This window comes from Zosterops lateralis (genome assembly GCF_965231275.1).
Source record: "Zosterops lateralis genome assembly, chromosome: 18".
Lineage (NCBI taxonomy): Eukaryota > Metazoa > Chordata > Aves > Passeriformes > Zosteropidae > Zosterops > Zosterops lateralis.
The window spans coordinates 9940452-9957842 of record NC_139778.1 but is presented as its reverse complement, the minus strand read 5'-3'; the positions used below and the strand labels follow the sequence as shown (position 1 = coordinate 9957842).

Genomic DNA, 17391 nt, shown 5'->3' with positions numbered 1-17391 from the left:
AAATGACTCTGTGGTTCTCTATTATTATCAGAAAGGCTTTTGAAGCATCTTTCCAAGGGGGGAAAGGGAATAAAAAGAACAAAACCTGATGGGTTTTGAGCCTCCAGTCCTGATCCTCTCCCACACTTAAGGGATTCCCCCCAACATCCCCTACAGAGCAAGAAGCTGCTCATGAACTGCTCCATTATTTCTGCAGGACCCGTGTCCTCCATCCCCAGAGGTGACACTTGGCTGTCCCCAGCCCTGCCTTGCCCACTCCTGGCCACCAGCAAACTCCATGGAAAGGTGACAGAGGAAAGCCTGGCACGAGCCTTGGGCAAACCAAGTTTGTCAGCAATCAGATTTGAATTTTCAGGTGGAAAGGGGTTGTTTTCTCAGAATTCAGGGTGATTTTAATGACGTGACACGGAGCATTTTACCAGCTAAACTGAACCCTGGTGCTGCTCAATCCCCTCCCAAAGGAACAACTGAAACCCACCTCGTGCTCCCCTATAAAAACATAAAAGTGAGCATGTTTCTTCAGAACCCCTCAAGATCTTAAAAAAAAATCAAAAAAATTTACAATTTTTAAAACCAAGATTCTTTATCCCCGTCCCTAATTCTAGAGCAAACCAGGACACTTAAAAAAAAGAAAAAAAAAAAAAACCTAAGTTGCTCTAAATATAATTTAAAATCATAATTAGCTGTCTACTGCCATGCCAGCTGTTAGGAGATTCCACATGAGAAACACCTTCAGCACCTTTTGGATAGTACCAGAAAGGGATAAATAATAAATAACAAGAACATGAGGAAGAATAATCAGCCTTCCACGGGGATGGAAAAGCAGAGACTTTCACAGTTAAGAAACTGAATGATGTTACTGTAAAAAAAAAACCAAAAAAAAATCTTAAAAATAAAGTAAAATAAAGATTTGCATTACAGCAGGTTGGAAAACCTTCCTAACATGTTCATGTGCCCTCTTCAACACCAGAGACCACTGGGAGCTGGGTGCTTTTCCATTTTTTGCTCATATTTTGAGCTTTTGGGTTTGTTTTTTTCCCTAGCCAAAATGATGTAGAAATATCCCTGTTACAGATTTCCCACCACATCGAGAAAAAAGCTTCACACCTCAAGACAGAAAATCTAGAAATCCCATATCCTAATGCTAAACATGGATCTTTGCCAATAAAACTGTAATTCCTTAAGCTGAAGGGTTTGGGGCATTTTTAGAGAGTTGTTTCGTTTTTCCTACAAGAAATGACAAATTTTACTCCAACACATTTCCAGCTTACAAGAAGCCACATTTAGCAGCTTCCCCTCGTTGTGTTGCTATTAAAAAAAAATGCAGAATTCCAGCTATTTTGGATGTTGTGACTACTTCCAGCAGCCCCTGGCACGGGGACAGCTCTCACCAAGCACAAACCACTCGATTCACCAAAATAAAAACAGCGGCCAAGCCTTGGAAATTCACTTTACACACGGATTTTACAGGGAATATTCACAGCCAAATCCTGGGTTGGGGAATATTGGATTTTGAGCCCCAACCTGCCAGAAGCCCCCCCAGAAGGCACAGTCCATGCTGTAGGTGTTTGTGCAGGATTTGTGACTAAATTTGGGCTAAATAAGGATGGAGAGCTCTGCAGCTGTTACCTGGATTTGGGAAAATGTGATCCTGGCTCAACAGCTCTGACAGAGACTGGGATTTATCTTTAGACACACCTTTTTTTTTTTTTTTTTTTTTGGCTTTTACCAGGCACTTAATCCACATTTCTTCACCCTGGCTGTGTAAATCAAGGACACCTGGCCCTTCCTGACTTTTCACAGTATCCATTCTTAAAAAAAACCCCAAAACCCATAAAAATGCTGAAGGCTTTTGGGTGTTCTGGGACACTCTGAGGTGGCTGAATGTTCTCTCCTAGAGGGAAAAAATCCCAAGATACGGCAGAATCCAGCACCTCCACCCCACAATTCCTGGGGAAACTGTGTCTATGTGAGTTTTTGGAGGCCACAGATACTCCAGGCTGCTCTTCCAGCCTCCAGACATTGGCTCCTCTCACTGGAGCATTTATCTCCATCCACCTCCTGGAATGGTTTTTGGTGTGTCAGGTCACAGCCTTTTGGAAAGATCCTGGTCTGCTCTCTTTATTTCCTCAAAAAGGATCATTATCTAGGGGCAAAACCAGACTGAATTAAAAGCCTGAGCTGGCCTGGAGTTATTCCTGGAAGATAAACCAGGAATCAGCAGCTTTCCTGATGGGTTCAGGAATACTCGGGGCGTGTTTAGTCTTTATTCAAAAATTACACCGCTCCGAGTTTCCTGGATTTGTAGCTAAGCCCAAAAGCGAAAGTAACACATCAAAACACCCTGAAAATAAAACTTCTAGGAAGGGTTTTTCAGGTCTGGCTAAAAGCAGGGAGCTTTGGAAATGGCCGAAAGAACGTCTGATCTGCTGAGATTTCCATCCTCACTTCCAGCGTGCTCCGGGCGCGTCCAAGCCTTTCCCGGCTTGTCCCCGCGGAACCTCGCGCCTGCTGGACGCTCTCCCCAGCCTTCAAAACCTTCTGGAGGAAAGGATTGTGGCCCATCCTGGCTGCTGCCTGGGCTGAGCCACCTCAGAACAAGGCTGCTGCAGCCCCAGAGCTGCCCAGCATTCCCAAAGGAAGGGATGAACTCTGGGGAGATGCAGGGTGGATGTTTAAGTAATTCCCAGCTGTGGAATTAAGGAGCAGGGAACTAGAGAGGACAAGGCAGCTCCTTCACTCTCCCAAAGCACTCCATGGACAGCTGGCTGCAGGCTCCTTCCCCTTCCCACTGGCTGCCAGTAAAATCCCAGACATGAAAATAAACCTGTGAAGGTGCCCAGGGATGTCGGGTGTCCATGGAGGCCAAGAGCTCCGCAGCATCCCAGGGCTGCTCTGAAGGAGCCACATCACAACCATCCTGCAGCCCCAAGTGCTCCCTGGTGAATTCCCTCCTCCTGGTGGCCTGAAAATTGGCTATTTCCAAAATTCAGCTGCTCAGAGACCACCTTAAATTCTCTCTCAGCCACAGAGGCGTCTCCCAGGGTTTATCCATCATTTATGGTCCTGCAGTTGCCTTGGGTTCACTTGCAGGTTTTTCCCCTGTGGGTTTTTGATTTTGCTCCCCTTGCTGGAACTGGAGGGTGCAGTGGCAGCCTGGGACCCACTGCCCACAGCTCTGGGCCTGAAGGAGGATGTGGGGAGGGAAAGGGCAGCCAGGCTGTGCCCTCGATGGGCCTGTGGCTGTGTCCTGCCTCTCCAGACCATTCCTGACACCAGCTGCCCATCACAGGACTCATTTTGTCCCTGTGCCATTAAATCCACCCTTAAAGTTCACTGCACTCTCAGAATGCTTTTCATTTCTCCAGCAATGGACCTTTGTGCCTGCAGCACTGGCACCACCAGCTCCTGGCTGTGTTTATTCATCTGCAAACACCTCAAAAGTGAGATGCAGCTTTTTCTGGCCACTATTTATTAACAAAAAGACACTTTTTGTTAATTTGTTTTTATGGAGTGGGGTTATGTGAAGGAGCAAAGTCCTTTCAGCCTTCAACAGAGCTGCCACTCCTCCAGCCATGCCCCAGGGGGGGAATCTCCCAGCTCTGCAGAGCACAGGGCAAATTTCACATCCTCCATCTGCTCCAGCAAAGGCTGAGCTGAAACATTAATGAGGAGACCTGATCCCTTCTCACCAGAAACAATCTGGGTTTTATAGCCCAGGCAGGGGCCAGAGGAGCAGGCAAAGCTCTGGGATCCATCCCCTGCTGCTGCTTAAGGGCTTTCAGGGAAACAACCTGGGGGAGGACACAGAGTGTGAAACATGAGGACACCTGGTGAGTTCTGTGTGCTCCGCCCACCCTCCATCCCCCCAGCTCAGCCCCCTCCTCTGGGCATGTCCAGAGCAGAGAGAGAGAGGAGTCTGCTCTGACACCAACAACCATAACGTGGCAATAAAGATTAATGAGCAAAACTTGCCATTTCATGTCTAATCCGTGGGGATTTGGCATCATTAATCTTTATTAGTGTGTAATAACTGTTTAGACATTAAGGACAGATTCTCAGCTGGACAAAACTGGCCCAATTCCAGCCAAGCCAATGGAGCAGTGCCAGTTTACACCCTCCATGACCCCAGCCCTACATGAGACCCGTCCCATCTGTAGGAATCACATCACTGACAGTATTTCCCCAGCAGCAGGGGCACAGAAGTGAAGGCAACTATTTGTCTTTCCCTGTATCCCAAAAAAAGAGAGCTGCATGTGTCCAGGAAGCTCAACAATAGACATGTCAATAAACACGAGGAAATTCAATGGAAAAGCAACAGCAACAAAAGGAACCCCGAGGAGCAGGGAAGTGGATGGTTTTAGAGGCAAGACTGTAAGATCTGGTTTGGCAGGAGCAGAACTAAGAGAGATCTTTGGCATGTGAAAGAGTGAAAGCACCAAGACAGGCTCCCAGTGTTCCTCTAACAGGAACAAGATGGAAGAGGGGAAAAAATAAAAATAAAGGAGCATCTTGGCTGGTTTTTCTGAGAGAGGAGTTTGGGGGTTATTTTGAATAAAAAAAAAAGATTTATCAAGCACGGGAGCTGGTGGGAACCTTGTCTGAACTACAGCAGACCAGGCACTGAAGCAATGCTGAGTTGACCAAGCAGGATTTCCTCTTGCAGGAGGTGTAGGGAAGAAGGGAAAGGTGCAGGTAACACACCTGGCTGGCAGCAGCACGGAGAAACCCCAGCTGGGGCTGGGCATGCCAGGCTCTGCCCTCAGCCCCTCCCCAGCAGCACCTGCTCAACAACAGGGAGATGAATTGAGATTATTTTTTTTAAGAGATTTTTTTCCAACTAGGGACCCACCAACTGCCTCCTGAGTCACACACCTGCCCCCAGAAATGAAGTTCCACCTCTTTAACAAGTCAGAGTTGCCTCTTTGTCACCAGTAAACTCACCAAAAGTCAGGGAAAACCACAGAAATACAGTACAGAGATATCTGTGTCAAGGTTTGTACACCTGGAGGAACTCCAGGGAAGGCTGGGCATTGCACCCAGTGCAGCAGCATCAACCTGGTGGTTAAAAACAGGAACCAGAAAATGCTCTCCAACTCCTCTGTCAGACTGAAGGCTCCAAAGGGCTCTTGGGGATACCTTTCCTGCCAGTGACACTTCAGAGCTCCAGCAGTGGCAAGGCCTCCAGCACTCTGGAGATGGCAGGAGCATCAGGAGCTGTGTGCTGGGGGGAAGAGGAGGATGGACATCACCCCTGGGGATGGGCTGTGCCTCCTGGTAACCTGTGGCAGGTTGGAGAGGCTCTCCCAGCCCTGCAAACCCTCCCACAGCTGCTCCAGCTCAGTGCTGAGCTCTCAGCAGCTTTGCTCTCTCTGCTCCCTGGCTTTGGGGTTCTTTCAGGTTTATGGCATTTGAGAGCTGCTTCTCCAAAAGCCCCAGTTTGGGGCAGTCCCAAGCCCTGTGCTGTGTGAACACAGAACACCTTTGTGAAGAACATCCCTAAACCTGAGCACCTGGGCTGTGCAGGGGACCAGGAAAGGTTTCATGTCCCAGAGCCTGTCCCTGTGCTCGTGTTCTGGCCAAGCAAAGATGTGAGCAGCAACCAAAGGCTTTTCATCTTCACAGAGGTTACAACTGAACAGCAGAGAGAAGAGCCTGACTCTCCTCCTGCAGCCCAGCAGGGCTTTGAGGCACACAGGAGCCCCTGGCTCTCCTCCCTGAGCTGAAGCCACCCAGCTCAGGCTTCTCCCTAAGGAATTCCTGGCTCAGGAATCCCTCTGTGTGCACCATGAGGGATGCAGGGACAGCCCCAGAGCCCTGAGCTGCCCTCAGCACTGGGCAGCCCTCACAGCACTTCCTATCCTCACCCTCAGACAGCTCCACACTTACTCCGGGCTGGCACAAACGGCTTTAAAAGGAACAAAGTCACGGAGCAGGAGCAGGGGAGTGATTTGTTACGTGCCCTGTTGTAATGCCGTTAAAACAAAGGGATTAGAGCAGAAAGCAGAAAAGCAAACCCTGTGTGGAGGCACAGAGGAATCCTTTCAGAGGGTTACTAGCTGCAGACAACACTGCCATTAATTCTCTACTGGAAAACACTGGTGACATTAATATCTGCTATTAATACTGAGCTTTGACAGTATCTCATCAATTCAACCTGTCAATTACAATGGCACTGAAATGAAGGTGCTCTGAGGTCAAGGAGATGCGGTGTCCAAACGAGACTTATATTGCAGGGGAAAAGCAGCAAAAACAATCTTTAACAAAAGCATCAGATCCATATGTAGGAAAAACCAAAGGGTGGTTTTAAATGTCATGTTTTTCAAAGTGAGAATTGATGCTGGAACCAAGTCTATAAACTGGCTGGCTGGACTTTCAGCTGCAGCTGAGGACAATCAATCAAAACAGCTCTGTGACTCTGAGAAAGTGAGAGAGAGAAAACACACACACACTCACCATGGAATATGAGAGGGCAGATCATGAGCCATGCGAGGCCTCTTAAAATTACACTGTGAAGTCAAACATCCTCGTGTTTCATCCGCCACAAAAAAAACCTGAAAGGTTCCCCTCGGCACAGAGCGGGATGTGGAGAGGATCCTTCCCCAGGGCTGGGCAGGCTCCTGGGACAGGAGCAAGGGGAACCTGCTCCCCAAAGCCTGCATGAGCCCCGAGTCACACCCTGATTGCTGCAAGCCCTCTGTGAGCCCCCTGCTCTGCAGCTGAGGGCACAGGGATCGATAAATCCTAATAAATGCTCCCCTGTCCCTGTCACTGCCAGCCCCACTGCCCCGTGGCAGGCTCAGTGCCACCCCTGTGGCGGCAGCGACAGTGGCAGCCCAGGCACTGGCGGTGTCTTTGTGCGCCTCCAGGAAGTGTTGGCGTGTCCCCAGCACCGGGGGTGCCACCACCCCACAGCCCTGCTCTGAGCACTGCCCTCCTCTCCAACCCTTCCAGGGGATTGTTTCCCAAAATCAGACTGTTCCAACCTGCACCAGCAGAGCCTGCAGCTGCTCACCTGGCAGAGCAAGGTGGAATGACATCCTGCACAGGTCAGTGACATCCTGCACAGGGTCAATGACACCCTGCACAGGTTCAGTGACATCCTGCACAGGTCAGTGACACCCTGCACAGGTTCAGTGACACCCTGCACAGGGTCAATAACATCCTGCACAGGTTCAGTGACACCTTGCACACGTTCAGCATTGCAGAGCAGGGTTCAGTGACATCCTGCACAGGGTCAGTGACATCCTGCACAGGTTCAGTGACACCCTGCACAGGGTCAGTGACACCCTGCACAGGGTCAGTGTGCAGAGCAGGCCGTGTTTCTGGCTCAGCCCTGGCTCTCAGGTCTGTGCCCAGCTGAGGGGTGGGGATGGAAGCACGTGCAGGGGCACGAGGCACTTGTGCAGCCTCCCCAGAATGCACAGGCAGGCCCCATTCCAGGGCTGGGGGAAGGAGCCACAGGCAAAGGCAGAGGAGCTCATGGCCAGGCCAGCAGCTGGGGCTCAAATCAGCATTAATGTGGAGCCAGCAGCCTCACTCCAGGCTCAGCAACACCCACAGTGCCCTTGCTCCAGACAGTGACTGACCCCAGGGCAGAATGATCTCCAGCTCCTCTCCCACATCACCAGCCTCTCCTCCTGCCCCTGGCCAGCAGCAGGGAGCTCCTGCTCAGGCTGGGCTGTGGTGTCCCTGCGTGGTTTCCCAGGGCAGAGCCCAGTGCTCCTGGCTGCCTGCAGAATCCCAGCTGGGGCTGGACACAGCCCAACCCTCCTGGGAGCGCTGGCACTCCCAGACTCTGCAGGCAAGCAGGGAGGAAATGCTGCCAAGGCAGTGCCACCAGCCCTGGGAACCAACATTAAACCATCCCATTTTCCAGGGGGGTCGTGCTGTGCCTCCTGTCATCCTGTCTCATCCCAAGAAGGAGAGGGGAACTCCCTTTGAGGCCCAAAGCAGCTCATCCCCAGCCCAAGGGAGCCTCGGGCACTGCAACGCTGCTGGGCAGGCGGGCACTGCCCAGGGCAGCCTCCTCCTCTTCTTTGTGCAACTTCTATGACAACCTCCTTCCCTCTGGGCCTTTTGTCCCAGACATTGTCCCAGCAATTCCCAGAGCTCCCAGCCTGCCTCCTGCAGCAGAGCAGGGCGGTGGGACAGGGCTGGCCCAGCCAGGGGCTGGACCCAGGGCATGGTGTCCAGAGAAGAGGTGACCACAGGGGACACCAGGGCCTCCCTCCCTGACACAGCTCCAGCAGCTGAGCTGCAAGTCTTGCCTATCAATTCCTTTCATGATGCACATTAAATATATTCCACAACAGAGACACTTCTCCTCTCCTCTCTCCTCAGACACCTTTTCCCCAGCAAAGCCCTACAAGTGCTGCTTGCTGTGGCCTCATTTTGCATCATCATCATCATCATCACCACGCACTCATCCTCATATAAAACAGAAATCTATTCCATCAAGCACTTAACATAAATATTAAAATAATGGAAGGGACAAAATATAAATCTACATACAACTTCATGACTACCATAGCACCTATTACCATGACAAAGCAAATTCTGGTTTGAGGGGAAGGGAAGGATGAGGAGCAAGTTAGGAAGAGGAACCTTGACTGTCATTAAATATGTAAATCACTCTTTCAAAAAAAAAATTTCTTTTTTTGTTGTTTTGTTTTTTGTTTTAAGGTTACCAACCTTCTTAAAATTCATTCCACTAACCAGCTCGTTCTATGTCACTATGGATACCAAAGAACCCTTTTTAAAAAAACAAAAAAACCTCTCGGGCGAGGCGGGAGGGGTTTTCTCAGAATAAAAAACAAAACAAAACAAACCACGGCGACTCTCTGTTGATGCTCCCACGACAAGTCCTGCCACGTGCCCCTCCCCTGCACCCACCAGTCCACAGAAGGGCAATTCTTTCATGAGTCCAGTTTCTCAGTCTCCCAGGATGAGCTTGACAAAAGAGGCGACGTCTGTCTCTTTGGATTCGTGCAGGGTGAAGAAAGGATGTTGCTGGGAAAGCAAAGAGAGAGAGAGGAATAAAACAAAACAGCAAAGTTGATTATTCACCATGCTGAGCTAAAAAAAAAGCTTTTCAGACAATCCTCTAGACAGTGATGAAGGTTTTCTCCTTAGCATCATAATGTTGGGCTGTTACAGCTGAGGGAAGCTGGGGAGCACAAGGGCTGCTCCATGAAATTGTGATCCCCCTCCTGGATTCCCCCTCAAACCCTGCCCTGGCTGGGAGGGCTGAGCTGGGCAGCTCTGGAGGCAAGGAGAGGGCTCAGGAAAACCTCTCCATCTGCCCCATAACACCCCCAGACCATGGTTACCCATCCCACTGGGGCAGGGAAAACCTTGCTGACTGCAGTGTCAGCTCTATCTGTGTATTTACCCTCTGGTGACTCCTGAGTCTCATCTCTTCCCTGAACTCCCCTCCTCGCAGCAGGAGTGGCTCCTTCACCCCAAGCCACCACACAGGAAAGCCATCCCAGCTGGAAAACCATCCCCACTTGTGTGTTTAACCACTTCATCCTGACCCACACGGGGAGACAGCCTGCCAGAAAACCCTGCTGCCATTTCAGCATGAATGGAAAAACACTGCTAAGGAGGAAAAACACAACCAAACCCCTCCAACAGCAACAAAAGCCCCTCTCTACCAGGACCAGCAACTCAGTTGGGTTGGTTCAGCAACACCCCAAGCTGAGATCCCACCTGAAAAGCCCTAAAACCCTGTTTGACACCCACTGTCCTGGCAGATAATCAGATTTATTTGTATGGAGGGTGTCAGAAATAACCAAAAGGCAGCCAGGGCAGCCCTGCAGGGCTCACACTGATCTCTGCTCTGGAGGTTTCATTTCCAGCCCTCTCATTTCAAGGCAGATTTTTTAAAGACAGTTTGGAGTTTCCAGGGTTTTTCCAAGCTGCCCCCCTGACCATCAGCTGTTTCAATGATCTTTAATGGCAGGGGCCAAGCAGAGGGAGAAGAAGAGCAAAGCAAAGAAACTTTTCAAGGTGGGCTGGAGTGGAAAGTCACCCAGGGAATGAGATGAGGCAGCTCTGAGTGGCTGGGAAGCAATCCAAAGACACACCAGTAAGGAAGAGGAAGCACAATTATGTGGGAAACAGGGCTGGAATGGGCTGAGGCAAAGATCCAGGCAAAACTTGAGGTCTCCCTAGGTCAGACACTCACAGGAACTGAAATGTCCTGGAGAGCCCAGAGAGGTGACCCCAATGCCTTGTTATTATCCCAGCTTTCACATCCCACTGAAGTGACACCCAAGGCACTCCTACCACAGCCTGGAAACACCCAAAGATGTGCCAGGGGTGGCAGCAGTGCCCTCCAGGCTGTGGCCCAGGGGAGCCAAGCCCTGAGCCTGGCACAGAGCCCCTGTCCCAGGCAGGGCGTGCAGACCACCCGCTCCTGCAGTAGTTTCACGCTCCACTTCACCTGGGGAAGTGGGTTTTTTAAATGAAATTAAGCACCCCCCTATCAGCTTTCCTGATGCTCAAGATAGCCCAGAGTCATATTTTCCATGAGAAACCTCAATTCCACAGGAAAGCAAGGGAGCAGCCTTGGTCTAAATGACAAGTCCAATCCAGCGCCGCAACTTAATGCCATGAGAGAGAGGAAAAAAACCCCAACAAAACAGCAACCCTCAACCACAGGACCTCACAACATCCCTGTCAGCCATAAAATACCACAGCATTGAGGTACTCTGCAGGGGTGATCCAAGAAGCTAATTCAATAGAAATGCTCTCCCTTGCCAATGGGTATTAATGCTGCTGCAGACGGAGCTGCTTCGGTGAACCTTTTTTGATAAAAGGCCATTTGGCAAAGTGCAGAAATTTGTTTAAAATATACAGATGGATTTATTCAATAATATACACCCCCCTCCCCCCCCAAAAAAAAGCCATAAATCTCAGGTCTCCCTTTGTTTGAAAGCAGTCTGGGAGCAAGCTGTGTGTCAATCAGATCTATTTATAGTTTAATTGCATTAAAGGGCCCAGCACCAAATGCCAGGGGAATTATTCACTGCTTATAACTCAGGGGTCGTGGATTTCCAGCAGGTAAAAATCACCTTAAACCTGGCACCTTCTCACCTCTGAGAAGAAGGTGTGAGGTGGTGATGGGTCTGACCCTCTGGTGGCAGAATGTGTTTCCCAAAAATTGTGGGGTAGGGAATACCAGTGCCTAAAGAAATCCTGCAGCACTTTCCACCCTTAATCCAGGTGGTCTTAATCCAGGGGTGGGAATGCAGGGTCAGGATCTTCAGAAAAAACAAATTTAGGCACCTTCCTGCCTTTGGAAAGCTGCGAATTGTGTGAGAGTAAAAAAGGATGAAATGTCTGCAGGAGTGAAGCACCAACTTCCTGAGCTCTCCTGCTTTTTCCCAGCTTTTAGGAGCACCAGGATCAATACCAGAAAGTCAGGAGAGAGAGAGAGAGAGAGAGAGAGAGGGAGGGAGAGAGGCTATGAGGCTGTGGAGCCAAGCAGAAAAATCTGGCTCAGAGATTTGGCTGGACACAGAGCAGTGCCCTGCACTTCCCCTGTCACCAACATTTATTGGCATTTTCCTCCTTAGTTCTCCCTCAGTCATCCCTCCCAGTAAACAGTCTCTAGGCAGCAGATAAAATTCAATAACCAGAATTATTAGCCACAGACTCATCTCTGTCCCCAACATCCAGGAATTTCTCTGTCCAAAAATCCTCTCCAAAGCAGCAAAGCCCAGTTGGCCACTGACCATCTGTGGCCAATCAGGTGTTTGAATTGATCACACAAACCCCAGAGGAGGATCTGAGCCTCACCAACTGATCCTTCACAGCCTCATTCTTGTCCATTACCTGCTTTAACATGTATTTTCTCCCTTGATCTGACTGGAAAAGCACCTGGCTGAGATTTCAAAGAGCATCTCTGATTTGCAGCCACCCTCCCAGGACTCTGAAGTGTCCCAGTTCTCCCATCTGGTATGAAAAGAGAGATGCAAAGCATCCCCAAACACCATCACTACTGGAATTTCTGCCTTCAGCACCTCACTGTGACCCATTCCAGCTCTGAACACACTGCCTGATGCAGCCACACTCACCATAAGCTCTGGGTATGTTGGCCGTTCTTTGGAATTCTTCTTCAAGCTTTAATTGGGAAGAAAAAGAAAAAAAAATAGAATTTACATTCTGTCAGCAATTTAAGTAAAGGCCATAAAGTGACACCATGACAAAGGTAAGGTTTAAAGGCTCTGCAGATGTTGTTCAGCTACTCATCCAAGCTGGGGAAACAATTTAGGCCTCGAGGACAGCGACAACCAACAGTGCTGGGCACAAGAGCTCAATGTCCACCAAGGGATCTGGAGCTACCACAACCACCACTTCAAACACTGCCTCTTGCTGGGGACCAGGTCCAACTGGGAGTTTGGGTGCTCTCCAGCAGGCCAGTGACTCAGGGAATGGATTGAGGCCCCAGGCTCTGCCTGGGAGCAGTGACTGAGTGGCTGCAGAGCACGTGTACAACTGTTTGTTTATCACCGCGCCGTTATCAGCGGGGACGCTTCCATGGGACATCCTTTTTTTCTCCTCTCCTACAACAGATGGCCCTGGAGGGTTGTAGCTGCAAGTTATTTTGGTTTCCCTCCAGCAGAAAATAGCTTTTTAAAAGACAGGACGTAATCTCTACTCACTTCCTGGCAGTGTATTTAGGGGAAAGACACTTGGAGCGACTTGAAAAGATCTTCACACACGTACGCGGCGGTGGCGGGGAAAAGGTGTCACACTGAGCAAAACAAAAGTGAGAACCTCTGCTGGGATTTGCTGCGCCCCAGAGGAAGCAGAGGACACACACTGAATAGATATTTCCTGCTTGCTGTGTGTAGAGGGCTCGTGTTCAGTGTCATGTTGTGAATGAACAGAGGAACCCGGGCCCGATACGTGCCAATATCACCGGCCCGAAGGTACGGGATGTGTCACATCCTCCCAGCCCAGGAGCTGCCCCAGCCAAGATGACAAGGTGAATTTGAAGGTTAGCTGTGTCCAGATTTGGTGTAATCCTCTTAATTTAGACCCTCTACAAAACAAATTCATCCCCAGGTTATTAATAGCAGGAAATCTGGCGATAAGTTACTGAAATCAATGTAAATTTTCAGGAATGAGGAGTTATATTGGGATCTGGTCCTGACTCAGATATCCCAGAAATCTTCCTGCAGTGCCTACAGGTGATCAGACTTCACTGCCCCAGACAGCAGATGGATAAACACAGTCCTAAGCCTGGCTTGATACAGAGTGGCTGTGACCTGGTCTGGTGTCAGAAGGAATTCCCAGACCCCAGGAACACAAAATTGGTGCAAAGTTCACCATTCCAAGTCCTCTGCACAAAATTGGTGCAAAGTTCACCACTCCAAGTCCCTGCCACTCTGCTGGCAGTGAGGGATCTTCAGTGACCCTGGAGGATTTGCAAAGACAGGAATCACCACGTGCTCCCCAAAGGAGCTGTGGATGTAACTCCTAAAGCAGCCACGGCCTGAGCTGCAACGCACAGGGGCTTGGAAGAGCAAATCCCTCAGAGAGGAACAGCCTGCCTGGCACAAGCAGGCAGCTGGCAAACAGCAGAGCCAGCAGCACTGTTTGCAGGAGCAGCAGCTGCTCCAAAACCTCAGTGTGGGCCTTGCAAGAACGGGGGGCATCTCATGGGAGGGTTTTTCCGAGGCAGCTCCCACCTCTCCCGCACCCAGGGCACAGTGGGCATGGCAGGTATTCCCCAGCGTGGCTCAGGAGCTGAGCAGCTGGACCACAGGGACATGAAAACGTGTTTGAGCAAGACTCTGAAGAATCTAAACACGGGTACTGAGAGTTCCCAGGAGGAGCAGCTGATAATTCCCTTGGTGGGTCAGCAGAGCCGGCGCTGGCAGCTCGGGAACAGTCTCACATTTCTGTTTGTCCATCTGCCATCCTTTGTGGGCACCACACAGACACAGCTGCCAGCTTGGCAGGAGGGTGGGTGGCACTGCAGCCCTGGAAAATCAAATCCTGCTGGCTTTGAGGGAAGCTGGAGGGAGCCAGGGCCAGGGCAGGCTGTGCTGGGGGCTGCCTGAGCTCTGTGTGCAGCACAGCACCAGGGCTGCTCCAGCCCTTTCCTACAGCACAGCCAAATGCTCCTGCTGCTCCAGCTCCCAGGGGAGCAGCAGCCCCAGGAGAGGGACAGACACCAGCCAGAGGGGCCACCACGGGGTAAAATCTGCCCTCAGGGGACAGAGCCATGTCCCTTGAGAGAGGATGCAGCCACTCCATGCCCTGCTGCCCTTCCCAGACTCAGGGACAGGAGCTGCCTGGCTCACAGCACCTCTGTGCTGCTGGTGTGGGGACAATCCTAAATCCTGTGTGTCCCCTCAAAGCAGCTCAGCCTGTTCCTGTGACAGAGCCCCAGAGCTGCCACCAGCACTGCTGTGCCTGCACAGAGCCAGGCACCTGCACAGAGCTCGGTGAGGACACAGGGGCCCAGCAATTCCCAAAGGGAATGTTCTGCCCAAAACTGGTGCCAGGCACCTGCACAGAGCTCAGTGAGGGCACAGAGACCCAGCACTTCTCAAAAGGAATGTTCTTCCCAAAAGTGAGGCTTGAGAGCTGTTGCAGCAGCCCCTCTTATTAGAGGGTAAAAATGAGGCAAGGGACAGACTCCTTGTTAAGCAGAGCATAAAAAGGGTCCTGGATTATTCCTCTTCACGGCTTAGGCATCTTAAGTCTTAACTATTCCCTGACTGTGGCTGCAGCAAGCTCCTGCTGTAGGTTTCCCTTGCAGCCTCTGTCTGCTGGTTATTTCCTGCTAAACTATGTCTACATGTATTATTTGCAGACTCTGAAAGCAGGCTTTTACCTAGCCAGACTGTGACTGCAGGTTCCAGCAACAGGCTCTAACTGAGAGAGAATCACAGCAGTGATCCTGCTTCACGATCCTCTCTTTCCTGCTTCCCCAAGTTCCTTCTCCATGATGATCCTCCCCTTACCAGCTCACCCTCTCTTTTATCTCACCCTTTTTGGATATTGCTGTTACTGATCAGGGGCAAGGTTAAATAACACAGCTGTCACTTATCAGGAGCGAGGTCACCTGTATTCCCTCTACTACAGAGAGGCCCGAGCAGGGTAAAGGTGAGCAGGGCCAGGGGGAAGTGAGGGAAAAGAGGGAATTTTACCATTGCGAGGTAAAATCGACGAACTCTGCCGAGAACTTCTCTGCCGGGAGCTGCGGCGACGGCTCCTCCACCACCTGCTTGAGCTGCTGGAAGGGCGTCCCCCAGGAGTCGTAGGGAAAGCGCAGGATGGCCAGCTCGATCTGGGGACACACAGCCCTGCTCAGCACCAGTGTCCACCCCACAGCCCATCCCACAGCCTGCCCACCCCATGGGTTTGGGATGGCCAGCTCGATCTGGGGACACACAGCTCATTCCTCAGCACAGGCTGCTCACCCCACAGTCTGCCCACCCCATACCCTGGGATGGGCAGCTCGATCTGGGGACACACAGCCCTGCTCAGCACCAGTGTCCACCCCACAGCCCATCCCACACCTTTGAGATAGCCAGCTTGATCTGGGGACACAGAACCCTGCGCAGCATTGGGGTGCTCACCCCACAGCCCACCACCCCATGGGTTTGGGATAGAGACGTGTGTAGGCTCCACACAAGTGGGGTTGTTCAGCCTGGAGGTGGGGTTGTTACAAGGAGATCTCAGAACCCCTTGCTGTACCTAAAGGGGCTTTCTAGGAAGGAGGGGGAGTGACTTTTGACACAGGCAAACAGTGATAGAACAAGGGGGTCGGTTTTGAACTAAAAGATATAGCTAGATAGATAATTTATATATATTATATATAATATATATTATAAAATATATGTCATATATATAGATTATATATTATATACACATCTATTATATATTATATACATTTAATATATAAACATATATCTATATATAGATACATATATATAGATATAAAGATATATCTAGATGTAAAGATATATATAGATTAGATATTAGGAGAGAATTCTTCCCTGTGAGGATGGGGAGGCACAGGGTGCCCAGAGCAGCTGTGGCTGCTCCTGGACCCCTGGCAGTGTCCATGGACAGGGCTTGGAGCAGCCTGGGACAGTGGGAGGTGTCCCTGCCCATGGCAGGGGGTGGAATGAGATGATCTTTAAGGCCTCTTCCAACCCAACCCATTCTGTGATTCCATGATTTCCTCACCCCACAACACATTGCTTATCCTCCCCCAGCAATCAGGAGGGGCTGGAGGAGACCCAGCCAGCTCCAGAAGCAATCCCCTGTCACCCCTCAGTGTCAGACACCTCCTGGGGAAAGGCTGGGAGTTCAAACCAGCCCCACAAAGGCTGGGAGTTAAACCAGCCCCACCCTGCACAGGGTAACTGCAGGAGCAGATGGATTCCCCAAAAACCCTGCCCCTGAGAGCAGAGTGTCCGTGCTCTCCCGAGGAGGCCTCTGTGAATTGCTGAGTGCTGGGAGCAGTGTCTGTGCCGGGAATCCAGCCTGCTCCGTGTGCTGTGCCTTAGCCCATGCTGCCATCTCCCGGCAGCTGCAGCCCCCACAGCCCACAGCAGCTCCCTCCTGCTTCCCTCCAACCTGGGCAGCTCAGGACTTCTCTACTAATATGACTGCAGCTTCTAACTAATATTATTAGGCAGAAGCCAATTTATTATTTACATTAAGCTTCTTTTTATACATTTTAAGACTAGTTGTTTACGTGATTATACATTATTTGATTGGTGCTTCAATCAGTTCAGTACACATTTTCCTGGATACATGATTGGTCACAGTCTGTCATTACATTGGGTCTCTTTTATCTATTGCATTTTTAGTATTCTGTTTTTTAAGCTCTTCTCTCTTAATTTAATGCTGTTTATATCTCAGTAACCTTGATGAATTTCCGAGGGTTTGATAAAAATACCTACAAGCAGTTTAACTAGAGCACATGGCAGTCTAAGTTAATTAAATACATTACTGCACTGTGGCATATTATTCCCTGTGCCCTCCTGAGCTCCTCCAGCTCCCTGTGGGGAGGAGAATGAACCCACAAACCCCCCTGGCAGCCCCCAGGTGACCCTACCATGGTGATGCCCAGGCTCCAGATGTCGGATTTGACGCTGTATCCCTTCTGGTTCAGCTCCGGGTTAATTCTCTCGGGCTGCCAACAGAGAGAGGAGGGTGAGGAGCAGGGACAGCCCCAGTGCCCTGCCCACGCCCAGGGTGGGTCACCCAGGGTGGGTCTCTCAGGGTGCCAGCCCAGCAACCCTGAGCCCACCTTGCCCTCCTGGTTGTGCTGGGCCCAGTTGGTTCCCCACCCTCACCAGTAAAGGTGGTGCCTTAAGTTTTAGCTTTCCTATTTTCCAGATTTTGCAC

The 17391-nt window shown here is 50.5% G+C and overlaps 1 protein-coding gene across 1 annotated transcript in view; it reads right to left on the bottom strand.

The window, feature by feature from the left end:
* Window positions 1-4848: 4848 nt before the first annotated feature.
* Window positions 4849-17391, bottom strand: part of MAP2K6 (mitogen-activated protein kinase kinase 6) — a 49079-nt gene continuing 36536 nt past the window's right edge. Inside the window, exons 9-12 of the mRNA XM_083874421.1 lie at window positions 17099-17176; window positions 15177-15316; window positions 12087-12132; window positions 4849-9012 (exon numbers count right to left, since the gene is read on the bottom strand). Coding sequence (XP_083730547.1) covers window positions 8935-9012; window positions 12087-12132; window positions 15177-15316; window positions 17099-17176 — 342 coding nt within the window. The 3' untranslated portion in view covers window positions 4849-8934. The remainder of the gene's footprint in view (window positions 9013-12086; window positions 12133-15176; window positions 15317-17098; window positions 17177-17391) is intronic.